The sequence below is a fragment of the Vicugna pacos genome, chromosome 3 (assembly GCF_048564905.1).
Source record: "Vicugna pacos chromosome 3, VicPac4, whole genome shotgun sequence".
NCBI lineage: Eukaryota > Metazoa > Chordata > Mammalia > Artiodactyla > Camelidae > Vicugna > Vicugna pacos.
In genome coordinates, this window is record NC_132989.1 from 56,731,781 (window position 1) to 56,750,382 (window position 18,602).

Here is an 18,602-nt window from a genome sequence, read left to right on the forward strand (position 1 = left end):
ACATTTTTTTCCTGTATCAGTTTCACTTCCAGAACATCCTGGATATGCCTACCTTAGTCTAAGCTATCATCCCCTTGTGGACTACAACATAGCCACCTATCTTGTTTTTCCTCTACATTATGCCTAAATGGTCTTTAAAAAATGTACATTAGATCATGTTACTTCCCTGGTTGACACACTGTACTGGCTTCCCACCACACTTAGAATAAAATCCCCACTGCTTACTTTGGTTTCCGAGGCCCTCTGTGGCATTGTCTGCTTCTCTGATACCCTCCTATTCCACTCCCCGCTTCACCTGGCTCCCATGTTTAGGCGTCTTTTGTTTCCTCAAACAAGAAAAAAACAAGTTTTTTCTCCCTTAGTGCATTTGCACTGCCTGTACTGGTTCCCCTGATCTGTTTCTGGTTAGTTCCTTCCTTGGTCTGGTTATTGCCTGTTTGCTTCCAGGTTGATCCCCATGCACCCTTCTCCTGCAAACCAGGGAGCTGGACAATGACTTTTAGGGGACTTGGCCAATGGGAGATGCTGAAAGGAGGGAAGAAGGTTGAGGGGAGAATTTCCTTCTCTCTCTCTGTGTCTTTCCTTTTTCTTCCTCCCTTCCCAACCTGCACCACCTCTGGGGTCATTTTCCAGGAGTGACTAGGTGCTGAATCTCCTTGGTGTTTCAGCTCCCCACCCGACAGAGACAGCTTCTCTTCCATAATCCCAAATACTGGCAAGCAGCCCCATCCCCGGCTCCAGCTCCTGCCATGGTTAGTCCATGTGGTCTAGCATCTCGGTCCCAGGAACATCCCTCCCTCAGGTAGCGGCTTCCTGCTCTGCCGATGGCTGTCACGCTCTTATTCTTAGCTCTTCTTTCCCCAGTACAGCTACCTCTCTGTGTTAAATTCTGTTTGTTTGAAATACCTAGAGTAGTTTCTATTTTCCTGACCAAAATAAGTCTCAGCTCTGAGGTTCATCCTCAGAGTAGCCCTCCCTGACCTCTGAGTCACTCTCCAGCGTGTGCACCTATTTCAAATCTCTTCATTGCATTTTCCCCTTTGTGTTATTTTTCTTCTTTGTTTGCTTATGTGTTTGTTGGGTGCTGTCTTATTTACACTGTAGCCCCAGAGTCTTGAATAGTGTCTTATATGTAGTTATTGAAAAAATGAATAAAGGAAATGGACTGAGATTTGGCTAAACAGAATACTGTTCAAATAGGGAGGTGATGTGAATGAAGTAACTGATCATTAGGCTTCTAAATATAAACTCCAAAAAAGGGAAGGGAAAATAAAGGAAAGAGAGGGGAAGAATAGGCAAACAAAAAAAAAATAATTCCCCTTGAGTGGAAAGATAGTGGCAAGAAGGAAGCTAATCAGTATTTAGTATCTACTAATGTGCCAGTTGCTTTAGGTACATGGTTTCATTCTGTTCCCATATCAACACTAAGGTAGACATTATTTCCATTTTCCTGATGGGGAAACTGAGTCCCTGAGAGGTTAAGTAACTTGTACAAGGTCACATGGCTGTGAAATGCCCATCAGGATTCCAGCCCACCGTCACCCTCTGCCTGATTAGGACAAGCCCAAGAAAGTACATCATAACCTGGATCCATGTCCATCCTGCTTTTATTTTAAATACAGAACAGTTAAATGCAGGTACATAAACTACCCTGTGCAAAGGACTTATTTTACCCTATGAAACCAATGGCCACCTCCAGCATAAGAATTTGGGATATTTTTTCCAACTGATTCCCAGGTTTTTCTTGCCCTTTCTCACTTCCTTCCCCCTTTCCCCAAATAAACTGAAAGACAGACCATGATCCACACAAGTGAACAAAAAATATTGCCATCAGTTCAGTGAAGCTGGCATTTTCTTCCAGGTTGACCTTAGAATGAGCCTGTTTCAGTGATTTAGTCTGTAGAAAGGAAGGGGTTCAGGAGATAGGCCCACCCCATATATCAGCAGCATCCCAGAGAGCACCAAGTTGCTGTTCAGGTATGTGCTACATATGGCATCAATAGAGCAAGATGGTCTAGTTCCCTCTAAATCCACCCGGCCCTTTATTTGTACCGACGTCACCTCTGTGTTGTTGAATTTCACTGAAGAGCCCTGTTACCTTCTTAAAGGGGACAACCACGTTCTCAGTCTTGTCCTTGATTTCCTACATCATGCCCAAGCCTGAAAATGATGGATGGTATTAGATTCTGCAATTTATAGGGAAACTGAGGGAGAAAAGCCCCAAATGATGGAACTAATTGTTTTTTCCTAATACTAATCTCCCTTATTTTGTGGGTTCAAATCAGGCCGTTAACATGACTTTGATGTTGCTTTTTCCTGATTTGTTCTTAAGACCTTTTTCTATCCCCAAACATCATGCTCTCAGAGCACTGAAAACTTAGAGCAAACAAACAAATCATGGAAATTAAATAGCAATAAAACTGTTGTTGGCTTCATATAAAAAATATTATCCAGTATTTAAATGGCGATTATTTCCAGAAACTTGGCAATTGTAACCATACAAATGATGAAATTGATTCCAGTCACAGTCCATCTTTGTTTGGAAAGGAAATACCAGTAGTGTTTGAAAAATGGATTATTAAAGACCTTGATTTGCTGAAGGTGGCTCATATGTTCTGTTTGCTAACACAGCATCTTGTTGGAGAAAAAAAAAAATAAGTGCAGCTTTTCCCTACCCCAGATTATTTTCACTACAGATCTTTAGAGCAGGAAATAAAAAACAGCTAATGGTTCATGGGGCATGTGGAATTAGTTTAAGCCAAGCCAAGCCTTGGTCCTGCTGACCGCCTCCTCTTTCCTGTGCTGTTTTGTCTATGCCGGCCTTAGAATATGTCAACAAATCTCTTTTAAGCTCAGATGGGAAGAAAGGATGGAGATTCTCTCTCTTTCTGTAAGGGAGTAATTTACAACAGATGTGCTTTTTTAGAAAGGTACAAGTTTGTCTTGTAAAATATTTGTAAAGAAAAATAGCCTCCGGATTTCACAAAGCAGTTCTTGCTTGGTCTTGGAGATGTCACAAAGAGCATTGCTTTCATAATACTAATGTGATTCTTTTCTCACACAATGTGATTAAACTCAAGGTTAGTTTTTGAGAAGAGCCAAGCTGAAGTATCTAAAACAATATAGTGAAGAAATACCATATGTGACTTGATGGCATTTTTGACAGTGACCTGACAGGAGCCCAGTTTCAGTCAGGAGACAGGGGTTCAAGTCCCAGGAACACTTTCCAACTAGTAATGGGATCCTAGCTTCTCCAAGCCTCACTTTCCTTATCAATAAAATGGGGAAGCCACCAGCCTCTGCTATCCAAGTGGGAAGACAAGTTAAAAGTGCTTTATAAAGTCCTATACAAAGGGAAATGACTTTCACAACAAATCCATTCAAGAGAACATCTTTAAGGTTCCACACCCTCATGCATATGCTTTTGTGTATATATAATAAAAGGACTCTTTTTTTTTCTAATTAAAACCTATACTACTAAGTAGACTAGCAAGAAAGCTTGTGCTGTTTAAACAATAAATTCTGGCCCCAATTCAGCCATGAGGCTTGCTGAAGAATGAATCACTGATTTTAACGGGACGTTTTACCTGCCTATGCATTGACAGAGAAAAGTCGCATGATAAAAAGGTGTGTCCAAGTATGACTAGCTTGGCCTTGGAGAATGTACAACTTTCAGCAGGCAGGGAATACTGTAAACAGATGAACTGACTGCCATCTTTCAGATCCCATGTCTCAGATGGGAACAAATAAGGTTGGAGGCACCAAAGCAGAGAGAGTATAGCTTGGGGTAGAAGTTTGAGTTGGGATGACAGGCATCTGGTCTTCGGTTTCCTCATATAGGGAAACTAACACCCATCTGCCTTGTGTGACTGTTGCAAGGAGCGAGTAAGATGACACATGTAAGAGAATCTGATTGTATTAGATAACAACGAAATTATATAAACGTACTACTACTTAGGTATATCGGAAATAAGAAGGTGTTGTGGGCCATGATGGGGCGGCTGGTCCGTGAGCCAGTGACACACAGGTTGATGAAAGAATTTACAGAGATTAAGTGTAAGAATAGGAAGGAATTTACTGGAGTACACTGTCACCGACAACAGCAGGCCACACAGATAAGCGGTGCTGTGTGAGTGCCGGCATGGAAGTACAGGGCCGTTTATTGAAGGAGCTGGTGGCCACAAAGGGCTGAGGGCTGTGTGATTAGCTCGTGCACAAGTTCTGATTGGTTATAGGTGAGGTAAGAAGTTTAGGGTCCAGGAAGGGTGGTGGGGTTTATACTCTGATAAGGTGGGTTGAAACCAGTCACTTAGATCTCCTTGATCTATTATGAGGTTGAGCACTACCCAGGGCTATCAGTTTGTTAGGGCAAACACACCCAGCAAAGGATGTACTTAATCTTTTGAGGAATTGCCAGCAGATATCTGAGAGCCCCGGAATGGGGCTTTGTTGGACTTTGAAGGACATCAGTTGACCCCACAGAAGGGAGAAAACTGTCTTTTTCATAGATTTAATGACACTTAGCATTGAAAAGTTTTTTTTAATACTTTCTTTTCAGTCTCTTCAAATTGTTAATAATATTAATGTCTTGTATGTACTGAGCACTTCCTATGTTCCAGACATTTGTCGTAAATGCTTTAAATGGATTAAGCTCATTTCATTTTGCAACCATCAAAGGTAGGGTCTATTATCATCCCCATTTTACAGATGAAGATACATAAATTCCTCAAAACCACATAGCTAGCAGGGAGGGTGTAGCTCAGTGGTAGAGCTGCTGCTTAGCATGAATGAGGTCCTGGGTTCAATCCCCAGTACCTCCATTAAAAAATAAAAAAATAAAAACCTAATTACCTCCTCCCACCCCCAAAAAACTCCACATAGCTAAGGAAATAATGGAGGCAGGATCTGAACCAGGCTTACCAACAGCCACCTAGTCAGAAACCCAGTCATCTTCTAAGACTCTGGTCATCTAGCATAACATCCTCACAGCCTTCTCTGAATTCTCCGTTGCCCTCTCACCTGTGCATCTGAACGTCAATCAGATTTAAAAACAAATTTGGAAATGAAACAAATGCTTTCAAAAGAGATGTTTAAAAATACATACATGTACACACAAGTTTTTCGTTAGAAATTGGGATAAAGAACTTGCCTGGCACTGCTGTTTGGATTCAGAAACAAGCCAATGTGTCTGCTTCCTGAGGTCGCTCAGCTTACAGTACGGAACCCATAGGAAGGGCTGGAGAAATCCCATCTGCCAGCAAGGTCCTCAGATAGGCTTCTGAATGGCTCTGAGGGGCAGAGTCAGTTCCACACCCTTGTTATCTTCCTTGTAAAATGGCTAATTTGTCACTAGAAGGGATTTTAGGACACACCTTACTTAACCTTTTTTTTTTTTTTTCAAATGAGGTCTAAGGACTGGCAGTGACTTGTCCTAGGCCACCCTAATCCTGAGTATGTGTTCACATTTCCAAAACCTTTCCACAGTGTGTTCATTCTGACTTTACAGAAAACTCTGCGAGGCATACACATTCGTATCTCAACACAATCCGAGGTGGAAGTATCCTTTGTCACTCATCTTCCTGTCTGGTTACTTAGGAACAGCAACCTCGCATCTTCTGTTGTGGCTTCTATCAAGCTGAGCCCAGAGCCAGGCCCACCGGCCCTTTCACAAGAGTCTGTCTGAAAGCAGAGCTGCTCCTGGGACCGAAAGCCTGGAGACGGGGTGGTCTGTAGAGCCGCTCTCTGCAAAGTGTACTTCCTGCCTGCTGGCCAGGAGGTTGAAGTCAAAGGTTTTGATACCGATATATGGTCCTAATCTTTCAAGAGCTTTCAAGAACTGCTAGAACAGTTATAAGGAGTTTTTTTTTTAAATCATTAGGAGGAGGGAGATTTGCAAGTCCCTTAGGGCCTCCTTGATGAGGGGTTTGCATAGCAAAAAATGTGGCTCCAGGGAACTCGCCCTCTGGCCCACAGGCCACAGGTACACCTGCATCCCTGGGTGCTTTCCATAAGGTTTATTTACGGTTAGATTGAATGGAAATTCAACAATTTTATGCATACCCTTTTACAAATAATAATGACTTTTGCTTAATTAGAACTTAACACAGGTAGTTAACAAGTTCTGTTTTTGCCTTGACTTCAAGTCATTTTTCTTTCTCATCTAAGCTGTGTTCCTTCCCTTCCTCGTATTCACCCCCAGGCTCTCTCCATCACCTCCCTCCTGGGGTGTCTCGTCTTCAAGTGGTCCTCTCCCCCTTCTCTTCCCTCAGTCTCCTCTCTTTTTTCTTTCTTCTTTTCCTTTTTCTCTGTCTTCTCTTTCTTTCCTCTCTTCTTCCCCCTTCGTTTCCTTCTATTTCTTTCTTTCTTTGACTCTCATCTTAACCTTAGCAGTACCAGCTGCCGTTTTTAAATGCCTGCTGTTTACATTGCCTAGGCCAGGGGATACCTCTTTTCAAATTTTTGTTATTTTATAGTTACCTTCAAAGTTACATGCAAAATGTATAACATTAAACTAACAAGGCAAGGCACAACTAAATATGATTAAAAATTAGGAATAGGTAAATGCTCATTCTGAGGGGCAAAAAAGCATAGAGTCAGCAGAAGGGAAGACAGTCTTCTCAGTGTAACATTATAAAGAATCTGCCATCATTTTCTAAAATGGAATCTGACAAGTTAACACTAAGTCATCTCGGGCAAAACTAAACATGCATAAAAGGTTTCCTGTATTTGGGGATTCTCTCTAATTTTGTTTGTCTTTCTAAAATTTTGTTTTTAATATAAACAAAAATAGGTAAAAATAATTTGAATTCTCTTAATAAGGAATTGTATCCATAATTTTATTATTGCTGCTACTACCACTACTAATAGACAGGCATTTTACTAAATGCCCTACAGGCTTATCCTGTTTAACTTAGTCCTCTTTATAACTCTGAGATATAAATGTTTTTGACAATTGTTTTATTCTCTAAGAGAAAATATACTATTTTAAATGGTGTCCATATGTCCTCTTAACCTTAACTATCTCAGAATCCTTCTATGTTTCAATGGAGGGTTCGTATTTTCAAGGTTAATATGAGGAAGAGAGCCAAGGCACCAAGTAATCTGGGTAAAATTTGATATAATAAAAACTAAGTAAGACACTGGGATAAGACTCAGGAGTCTCTGTGGGTTGCTAAGTTGCTCTCTGTGAGAATTTCAGTATTCCAGATTTCAGGCTGACAGGTGGTTTTCTTTATCTAAAAAGGAAGGAATATTGGCAAAGAGAAAACATTTCACCACTTTGTATGCCTTTAGTCTCTCTCTCATGTCTTATATACTGCTATAGGTTAGAAGTGTAGACCAGAGAGGAAGTCCTGTTTTGCAGGGCATTTTACTAAGAGAGTTATGCAGCAAAACCATCTTTAGCATGAAAAATAAATCACATGAAACAAACATATTCCAAACACAATTGTATACTTTGTGCTGTGTGAGGCTCTTCGCTCACAGAAGAGCTGTAGTCAACAATAAACTGTAACAATTTTGTCTCATAGCAAATATCAGCCTTACTGCTCACCTTTTGCTAGAGCTTACATAGAAAGACTTTAAAGGAAAAGCAAAATTATGATCCTAAGTAGCTCTTTGAGGTGGCAAATCTGCATGCTTCCTCCGGGAAATAATAAGTAAGGTGGAATATGCCCTGGTTTGCTGGGACAGTTCTGTTTTACTTTCATCCTGATGTAAGACTTAATAGCTCCCCCTTTATACTATCAAGACACACTCTCACCCTACAAAGAAAGTGAAATAACATTAATTTTCTAACATTAATATTTCAAGCAAACATATTCTACATACCCAATATGATCGATACAGCACAGGTGTTCAACAGATTCATTTTCTGTACCGTCAAGCAGGCTGACACTGACCTCTTTGGCATTAATAACCACCGCAGGATGCAGCTGGGTGCACGAAGAACCCAAGCCTACGTACACATCCCCTGACACCTGTCACTCTGGCTTCTTCTTCCGATTTGGAACAGAATCAGTGAGTAGGGGCACTTGTCATTTTGGCTTGAAAGTCAATGAATAGGATTCTCCAAATACATAAGGAGCACATATTCATTCTTTACGTCTTTAGGTTTTCCTAAATATCCCACAGCTAGGAAGTAGATATTTCTTTGGGAAAAAAAATCTACTTAACTTTCTGTTGTGACATGTTATAGTAAAATAAGTGAATATGAATCACTATCATTCAAGTTTGTACTTACTGATATTTTGTGGACTAGTAAAAACAGCAAGATCTTTAAAAATTATATAGAATCATTAGAAAAACTTGTACAGTATAAATCTCACATGTTTTCAGATTTATAGTTATAGCTCTTTTTGATGGGTAATTTTTTTTTACATCTTCAAAAGAAACCTTAATAATGTATTAAAAAAAAGTGTCACTACCAAGCCTTTGGATGATTAACTACCTTATGATATTTCTTTCATCCAAGCTGGTTTATAAAGGAAAGCAAAAACGACAATAAAAGAAATGTACCAATTTATTCTCTACTAATAAAGTATTGAACATTAGCGAAAAAAGTGTGAAATATTGGAATGCAACACAGAGCAATTCCATTACCTAGTGCAGTTTTGGGTCATATACTGTATATAAAGAGTAATTACTTCATTGGCTGGAGACCACAGTGGAAGAATATAGAATTTGATGAAAGAGATTTTAAAATAAAAATTTTATCCCAAAGTATTTGCTTCTCAAAACTTTGCCAACATTTACAGACCATTTTATTTTGGATTTTGGTGGCCAGGAGTGAGGGGCTTGAGGGTGGGATGGGCTTATGGAAGAAAGAAAGAAAATTAAAAGTGAGCAGATTTTTTAAAAAAACTCTTTAGCCAATAATAATACACCAGTACTTGTACTTAAAGTATCTACTGAAAAACAGCCTTTGTAGGTGCCTGAAAAGACATACCTTACTAATGAAGATTCCGTACTTCATGTTTGCACACTGCATTGCTGACATCAAATCTGGTGGTTTCTAATATATCTGCCACCTTTGAATCAAGTTTCTGGATTTTATTTTCTTGCTGATCACGGTATTTACAGGAATAAGTTTCTAAATGTTTGCAAGTCTTTTCTTCCTGTTTCTCTCACGGGGATTCTGGGTAGGAACTGAAAGATTCCTGGGTAGAAATGGGAAGGTCACATGGTATATCACACAGAGAACAGATTCTGGAGTTGGCCGGTTGTGGTCCGAATCCAAGCTCTGTCACTTTTCTCTGAGCCTCAGTTTCCTCTTCTATGAAGTGGGAAAAAAAATCTACATTGTAGGATGGTTGTGAGGATTGAATGAGCTATGTGAACAGCACATTACAGTGCTTAATGAGTGTCTATTTACACTTTGCTTTTTTCCTAAAAATAATTTAGAACACAAAAAAATACATTAAGAAAAAATAGATAAACCTTGTAAAGTCGTGCCCAGTGAGTACCAGTTCATTCATGTCTTCTACAGATGTTACTTTAATAATGATAATGGGGAAAATCAGAGAATTATTTTGATTATAAAAGTGAAACATACTAATTGTAAAGAATTTGAATATTTCAGGAAGGTGTGAAGAAGGTAAACATCCATTACCTTTAATATTTTGACACATTTCCTTCATCTTTTTTCGAACCTACCCATTTCAAGGAAAAGTTAGGATTGTACTCTATCACATTTACTTCCCAGTCTTTTCATTTTCTATTAGATCATAAACATTGTCATTGTCTTTAAGCAGTATTTTGTGATTTTCTTATAGTCTGTCAGTTGTATGTAACACAATTAATCCCACCCAACATGTTAGTGACTTTTCTTTTTTTAATAATACATATAAATGCAATGAATTTTTTTCAGATGTTTATTGAATATATTGGAAATCCCACCCCTTGATTTGTCATACTTGTTGAAATCTTTTCCCATGTAATCTTTTAAATTTATGATGAATTTTGACAAAATAACTTTTAAATTTTATGTAAACTTTTGCTAGCAATTCTTCTTCTTTGTGGTTTCCCTTACTGCTTGTGTGTTTAGAAAGTTCTTTCCTATTCCAAGGACAGTAAATAACTTACCTATATTTTCCTCTATTTTTATAACTCATTTTTAGCTTTTCATTTTTTAATTAATCTACAGTGTATTTGGGGTATACCTTAATTTGAGGTAGATGGTGGGGTACATTTGAGCTATTTCAGATAGGTTTAATAATCTACTAAGGTAGGATTTAACCTAATTTTCCCGCAATAGTTAAAACAATTGCCTAGTAACAGTACTTCCTTCTTTATGATAGATTTATGATGGTGCTTTATCATGCAGTGATCTCTTTTTCAATGCTTATCTTTCATATCTTAATTACTGAAGTATCTGGTACAATAAATGCTTTCTCATTATTTATCTTTTGCAAACATTTCTTGATTATAGGTACTCATTTATTTTTCCAAACAAATTTTAAAAACACTTTATCAGATCCTTCCCATTTCATTCCACTCGAAACACATTAGGATTTGCTAGAAGTTGCATTAAATCTTTATGTTCAACTAAAAAAAATACATTCTTTTAATTAATATTCAGTATTCCAGTGCAGAAACATAGTATCTCTAATTTCTTAATATAGATTCTGTACATTTCTTGTTAAGATATGGCTATTTTCCATTTTATTGCTATTGTGAAAGAAGTATTTTTCACATTATGATTTCAAGCTGGTAAGACATTATTCTCAATGAACTTTTCATTGTATAACCAGCATGCTTCGACTCCAGCTCTATTTATTCTGCATTTAAAATATGTTTATAAGAGCACTTTACTTCATAGTGAAAAATGAACTGAGCTGGTGCTTGAGAGAGGACACCGAAGGCCATGGAGATTATTAGAGCAGACTAACTTTGTAATTATGGAAGGAGCCTCTGGTTATCCATGTTATTTAAAAATGTACAATTAATTGCATAGGTGAAATTAATGCATTTTGCGTTATTACTGGGAAGGGGAAAAAAGACAAGAAATTGATGCACCCCTGTCATAATGACAAGTGAAGGGTGACTTTTGAAGACTGTGGGGACTCTGAGAGTGTGTAATTGTTCTTATACTTTGAGCCTTATGTATCTCGTCTACCTCATTGCCTGACAGTCCGTTTTGGCATAAGCAAGATGAATAATGTAGACAGTATCTCCCATGGGAATTAAATTTGAAATGAAGGCTCTAAGTAACTGGTATCTAAAGATTATGTTATAAGACTGGCATCCATGTCCTCAGTCCCACTGTACCCTGTTGTCCTCACACACGTCATTCACTTGCCCTCGGTTTCTAAGGTGGCAGGATGCCAGCCCTAGCCAAGTGTTCACAGTGCAAAGTGCTTTAGACTCTTCTGAAATAAAGTCAGTATGTAAATGTGCAACATGACGACATTATTATTCTAGCTTCCTGGCTGCTTTCAGCCAGCACTGACTGCCACATGAGGTCTCAAGTGTTCTGGCACAGTGTGCGAGTGTTCAAAAGAAGTTAAAGGAATGAAATTGGATCTACATTTCCATAGATACTCAAGCTGGCATGGGGGAATGGAGTCATGGGTTGGATGGTCTCCACCAAACAGTCTAGGCAAGTGCCTGTGATGCCAGGCTACTAAGCAGAATTTTCCATCGTGAAAGGCCGCCATGATTTCTTCCTCTGGGTCTAAAATTACAAAATGTGCACATTTCCCCTCGGCTGACACCACTCTCTGGATGTTTTATGCTCAGTCCTCACCTACCCATCCCCTGGAGCACACCAGCTTTGCTTAAATCCAGCCCAAATTTTAAAATGGAGAATTAAATAAAAAGAGTGGAAAAAATCCCTAGTTCAAACCCTGACTAATATAGCATGAAATATGTGACTATTACTCTCAAGATGGGGGCCGGGATTACTGTGATCTTAGCTACTTAGGGTGCTGTTTAGGAAGGGTCCACTTACTGGATTTCAGATGATCTTGTATGTATGTATGCATGCATGCATGCATGCATGCATGCATGCAGTTTTCATTGCTCACGAGTCTTCTTATTTGCATCCAGCATCCTTGCTGTTAAAATATCTGAAGCCAAGACCAAACTTAGGTCTATTGGTAGTGGGGCCAAGAAACTGGGTCTGCCAAGTCTTACGAGTCATGGTGGGTCCCAGGTCAGCACAGTTTCCAGATTTGGTCATTCTGAGACCTGATCTCGCCCTTACATCTTTACACCTCCCCTCCCCCTGGCTGAAATGTTCCTGTTCTTCAGGGCAAGAGCAACAGAGTCTGAGTCTTGGGCTTTGCAGCCACTTTTCTACTAGCATAGGCTGATAATGCTGGGTACTCTTCCTCCTCCACCTCAGATGATATTCGGAAGTTTTCATGCGCTCTATGTATGCATTTATATATATGCAAAAATGAAGTTTAAGTTCAAAAATGTAAGAGTGGGACAATTAAAAGAATTCAAGCACTGAAGAATATCTTTACTCATAAAGTCTCTTTCTCTCTCTCTTCTTTATTGTATTTTAGGACAGTGAAAAAAAGGGATTTATAAATAAAATCTATGCCATCCAGGAGGTATGCATCAGTGTCCAGAATATCCTAGATGAAGTGGCTTCCTTTGGCGAAAGGATAAAGAAGTGAGTGATGCTGACATGTGAGCCCTGGCCTTCTGTGGGACAATGTCCATTTGTTTCTCAGAGGGTGAAAAGCCACATTCTTTCTGACAGGGGACACTCTTTCTGGGTGATGTATCACTCAGTTTCATCATTATTTACTTTGTTTCTGCCAGTCTTTGGTTTTATGAAAGTTCTGTCATTTTCCTTCTTGGAAATTTAGAACATATTGGTTGGAAAGAAGTCATACTTGTAGCTTTGAAGAAATAACACCGTCCTGAATTTTCTCACATTTTCACAGTGTAACTTTGTTCTTACGCAGAATATGAAATCGTGATAGGAAAAAAAAAAAGCTAAATAAGGATTTCAGGTAATCAAGACACACCTGCATTTTATTATTGGATGAGTTATATTTTCATGAAGTTACTCTAAATTTTTAAAATACTATATTTTATATATAGCACCCTGCAAAAATATTCTTTCAATTTTGTGGATTTAAATAGCTGAGATCATAATCACAGATAAAAGAAGCTAATGCTTTTAGAAAATACACATAAATTTATAGTTTAAAAAAACTTAATTTTTTAAAGGAAGAAAATATTACTTCATTGAGATCTAATGTAAAATTAAGAAACTTATATTACTTGTGTTTCTAAGTTGTTTTATTTACTAATATATTTTTTAAGAAACTTTCATTATAAAAACGGTAAGGCAGATTTATAATTAATTATCAGTAAACAATATACTAAGGCCTCATATTACTAAACTATGTGAAAAGTGGCCTACATAATGATTTTTAAATGGTCTTTTCAAGAGGGGGTGCTGTATATCTGGAAAAGCCTACATTTTCCCAGTTTCATGTATCGATTCATTGTTTATTATTCATAACCTAAAGTGTTCTGCAGATTTGGGTCCTTAGGCATACACAGAAGTTGAAAGGAGTAAATTATTTACACTAAAGGTGTGAGTCATTCATCTGGTGCCTTTCATGTTTCAAGGGATAATGCATTTTATTTTGTGTATTTTTTTAATACATTTCCACATGTGCATAGGTGACTTTCCACCTTCTTTTTTCGGATTAGACAGAACAGACTCCCTCTCACCCCCAAATGTGCCTCTGAGCAACATTCAGTCTTAGACTTCTGAAGACTGATTTCCACGTCTTTTCTTTTTCTCCATGTTATTTCCAGCTCGTAGACTGTTCCCCTGCTCTCTACAACCTATCCACTGACGCATTGTGTGAAGTCCCAAATGGGGCATTTCCCTATTGAGTGTTGTTCTTTGTCTGAGGTACCTGACAGAAACCTCTCATTTATACCAGAAGATCCTGGGGGCAGCTCTGAGGTCACGATGGTGAATACCTGAGTGGGAGAGGCTGCTTCATAACACTGGGGGGTAGGAGACCTCAACAACAGGTGTTGGGCTGGAAAACACTGTGGCCAATTGAAGGACACCACCAGATCCTGGCTGTGGACCAGTCTTGGGAAAAACTGGGTTGTGTAGAACTTTCCAAGGTATAGCCAGGAATTGGTTGAGGTATAGGAACAGCATAGGATCCAGTGAGTCTTGTAGGAGCCATCTTTTCTGCACAATGTTTGGAATAGTGAAAAAGAGAGACTCCTTTGGGGTCACATAGGGTAAAATGCATGTATCCAGAAAGCAGATTCAGAAGCAATCTTTAAGTACAAAATGAAAGCCTTCATAATTACCACATCTTGTTACTAAATAATCATTCCAGAACTTTCTTGAATTGTGTCTCTTTTGGGGTGTAAGATCATATTCTAGATTTAGATTCCATAATGCACTGTGGAAATAGAAAAGGGCAGTCTTTTTTTTTTCCCTGACATTAACTACACTGCTATTCTTTGCCATTTATCCTTCCAAGAGGAGTAAGGAGAACACAGGGAGCACTGCCGTGAGCCTGCCCAGAAGGAGGCAGGGCCCCCGCACATGGAGTGGTGGAGGGATGGCTCTGAGCTGAGCCACAGGAAAGCGAGCAGATCCTAAGCCTTCTGTTCTCTCCACAAGCAGGCAGAGGCAAGGAAGTATAGGTGTCAGTGAAGGAGGAGAGGCATCCTTTTCCTGATGACAGTTACAGGACATTCATTCTGGCCACAGGAGGAAGAAAACACGACAGAAAAGCCAGACCCCAAGAGTTACAAACTCTAAAAATGAGATAAGCAGATTGATCCAGCTTTGGCTCTTTTACTAGAAAAAAAGCATTTTTAGGAAACATTTGACCTAGAGAGAGATGAAAAGCAAGCCATATGCCACAAAGCTAAGGAATAACTCTAAGTGATCTGCTGAAGGGCAGTGCATGAGAAAAATCTCTTGACAGTCATCCTTTATTGGAACAAAACCTGCCCTGGAAAACCCCACCCCAAGTGAATATAACATTCTTTACCAGGAAATTATAAGAAATAAAAAACACTAACATTTATTTATCCATGTCATGTACAATTCCGTATTTTCCTGAGGTGTCTTTAGGGCCCATCTCATGGCTTTATAAAAAGAAATGCCATACTTTAGACTCCGAGAGTTGATCAGTTCTAATAATACCACTTGGATTCACATAAACATGTTACCATCACTACCAGTCTTCCTTGGCCAATAAAAGCTGTTCCCATTTTATAAAGGGGAAAGTCGACTTTTACAGAGGTTGGCTGTCTGAAGTCAAGAAGCAGAATCTAGGCTTTGAAACACAAATTTACTAGCTTGTTTTTTTTTTTTTTCATTAAATTATGCTAGAGAGTCCCTCAACAAGATGTGTTTGTCCCTCTTTGGAGAGGGAACACTGATGCAATGGTATGCTGTAAACAGCAATATGGTTATAAGCCCAATCCTGAAGGCGCCGTGCAGTGGTTCTGTGTACTTTATAATTTTGCCATGCCACTCTCTTAAAAACTACCAGAGATTCACTACAGCTTTTCTACACAAAAAGCCTTAAACTATATTTTCCATGTTCCATTTCCCTGATTTTCTTTTATATATATATATATATTTATTTATTTATTTCCCTGATTTTTATTTATTTCCCTGATTTTCTACATCAACTTTTTTGCCTTCTGTCTTGATTCTTCTTTTTTTCTCCTTTTTGTCCCATTAAATTTCTTCCCATCTTAGTACTCTTTTTTGTAACTTCCTCTCCTTCTGTTCACTGATCCCACTTTCATTCTTTGTTCTGATGTTATCTCTCTGTCAATACTCAGTCTTGCTGCCTTCCTTGACCCTCTACATTTTCAGTCACCAGCAGTGAGAACCCTGCAGACCCATCAACCAGGGCCTCATTATAACCCACGCTTTTCCAGCTTACACTCTTTTTTCACTAGCCCCCTAAAAATCAACCATGTGCAATGTTCTCCTTTGCTAGAAACTATATAGGGAGAATAGTAGGGAATGCTATTTCTTTATTTTTTTGTATATATATTTTTTATTGAAATATAGTCAGTTTACAATGTATCAATTTCTGGTGTACAGCACAATGCTTCAGTCATACATGAACATATATACATCCATTTTCATATTGTTTTTCACTATAAATTACTACAAGATACCGAATATAGTTCCCTGCATTATACAGCATGAACTTTGTTTATCTATCTCTATATTAATCAATCAACCAACCAATCAGTATCTACAAATCTCGAACTCCCAATTTATTATCCCTCCCTAGGCCCCTCCCCCCCAGTAACCACAAGTTTGTTCTGTCTGAGAGTCTTTCTGTTTTGCAAATAAGTTTGTCTTTTTTTTAAGATTTCAAATATGAGTGATATCATATGGTATTTTATTTCTTTATTATGTATGTATTTCTGGGAAAAACCTAGTTCCATTTGAAACATAGCTGAAGTGAGAAGTAATTATTCCTCTGAGGGTCTCTACAGTTCTGAGTTACACAAAGGTGTAAGCTTTAGGTCCACAGACAATTGCTGGCAACATTTTTTTTTCCGTGGGGAATCCTGTATGACAGTTCATAGAAGAAAAAATGGTAGGGCCAGGGGCATTCTCCTCTATGAAAATTTGGAGAACACAAGATTGAGTACTAGTTTTAGAAGTAGAAAAAGATTTTTAAACCATGGGAGTCACCCAAGTAGTGCAAGACTATGGATCCTGAAGTCACCTGGGACAATCTGGAGGGGTTGGTGGCATCACTCTTTACCCAGGTCCTGTGTTCGTGGAGCTGAGCCAATTATGACTCACCTGTGTTGTCTTATAGCCTATGACAATTGGCTTCTCTTCCAGAGAGAATTCCAGTCTTTACTAGATCCTTAGTCCAGATTTTTAATCAGAATCACATTTATTTTAATCTTTGTTTGAAAAAAGTATGAAGTGCTCAGATTGCTGATGTGTTAATTTCTCATTCAGCACTTTCAACTGGACCGTCCCATTCTTAAGCTGGCTGGCCATTGTAGCCCTCTGTGCGTTCACAGTCATCCTGTACTTCATTCCACTGAGATACATTGTCCTTGTCTGGGGTAAGTAAAGCCTTTTTTTTAAACTGTCATAACTGCTAAGAACAAACTATTTTCAAGGGATGAGTTATACTGTCAGTTGTTTCCTATATTTATGGTCGTGAAGCCTACTCCATGATGAAAAGAGACAGGTCAGTTAAAAATCACAACAGTATAAAGATTTAGGTCTACCTGCAAAATGCATTTTTCTTATCTGGCACCATAGGCTTCATCATACTATAAACATGTAGTTGTACAGATTCTTCATATATCAAAGTGTAGCTTTGTCTAGATATCACTCTGATTTATTTTCGCCACTTACACGTAAACAGAGACATTTCGATCCATATGGTGCATTTAGGACAATATGCTTTTGTGCTGCGGTACTTTATCTTGTGGAAGTGTCCGTAAACATGGTACTATATGCGGCTGCCTGTTTAAAAGGTCACCTTTAGGAAGCAGGAAAAAGGTCCTTGGCATTGGTAGGCTGCTTGGGAACAAAAAACCCTGCTTTATGTGTACTAAACAAGAATGCTACTGCAAAAAACTTATCACTTTAAAGGTGATCTTCTGGGGTCCTAATGTGAAATGCAGTCACGCTGCATGCTAAGTTTCTATGTACCTAGACTCCACTTAGGTGGTACTTTCAACATTCTTCATTGTTTGGATCTTTTTTTCCCCTTAATCTGACAAAATTCTTCATTTGGAAAACTCAACTTTCAGTCTCCAAGGTCGACTAACATACAGCTACGTTAATTATATAGAAACATGACTGGGTGGAAGTAGAGTTCTCTACTTGCCCCTGGCCTGCGTACACCTAAGATTTCTAGACTTACACGAATTGCAAAGAACCAAGATGGGTCTTAACTTCAAAAAATATGTGCTTACACTGAAAGCAAAAAGATGAAAAGGAATGTTTTGTTCTTTTCACGTCTTTTAAAAAAATATGCTGGAATAAAATGAAGAGGGGTCTGATGTCTGCAAGCCCTCTAGTTTTAAAATTGTTATCTCCCTATTGTTTTTGGCTTATCTTGTCATCTCTTGAGCAAGTCCTCTTGTTCCTTATCATCACTATCACTACCTTTACACCTTGGGTAGGGAGTGGAGGGTGAGGGAAAGAGTGATTATGTTTTCCTCCCTTAATTTCTATACTTGAAAGAAACAGTTTCAACAAAGACAGCACTTTCACTATACAAGGGAAGAGGCATTTCTTGTGTCCCTATTGTATGTTCAAGCCATCATCTTTCATTCCTTCCTCTGATATTTAAAACAGATGCTGTTTTATTGAAGGAATTAGGGTAGGGCCTTAGGTGTGGCAGTTTATTGCCTCTAACCTACGGTCAGACCTGCCATCTCAGTTGTGTTGGGTGGGGGACCTCTGGTTTCGTTTCCCCAGTTCTCAGAAACTGGAGCCCATGGCAGACATCTGGCTATGTAACCTACAGTGGCCTCACTGGCAAGCTATCTTGAAAGTAATTTTCAGAGAATGTGTTTGGGTCTCTTGTTTCATCAAATAAAATAAAACAAAGAACAGTATTCCTTTAGTGGTAGGTGAT

The 18,602-nt window shown here is 38.7% G+C and overlaps 1 protein-coding gene across 10 annotated transcripts in view; it reads left to right on the forward strand.

The window, feature by feature from the left end:
* MCTP1 (multiple C2 and transmembrane domain containing 1) overlaps positions 1 to 18,602 on the forward strand; it is a 604,116-nt gene that overhangs the window by 571,152 nt on the left and 14,362 nt on the right. For all 10 annotated transcript variants that reach the window (XM_072958382.1, XM_072958380.1, XM_072958381.1 and 7 more), the window contains 2 exons: positions 12,513 to 12,622; positions 16,961 to 17,070. In XM_072958382.1, the coding sequence (XP_072814483.1) occupies positions 12,513 to 12,622; positions 16,961 to 17,070 (220 nt within the window). The remainder of the gene's footprint in view (positions 1 to 12,512; positions 12,623 to 16,960; positions 17,071 to 18,602) is intronic.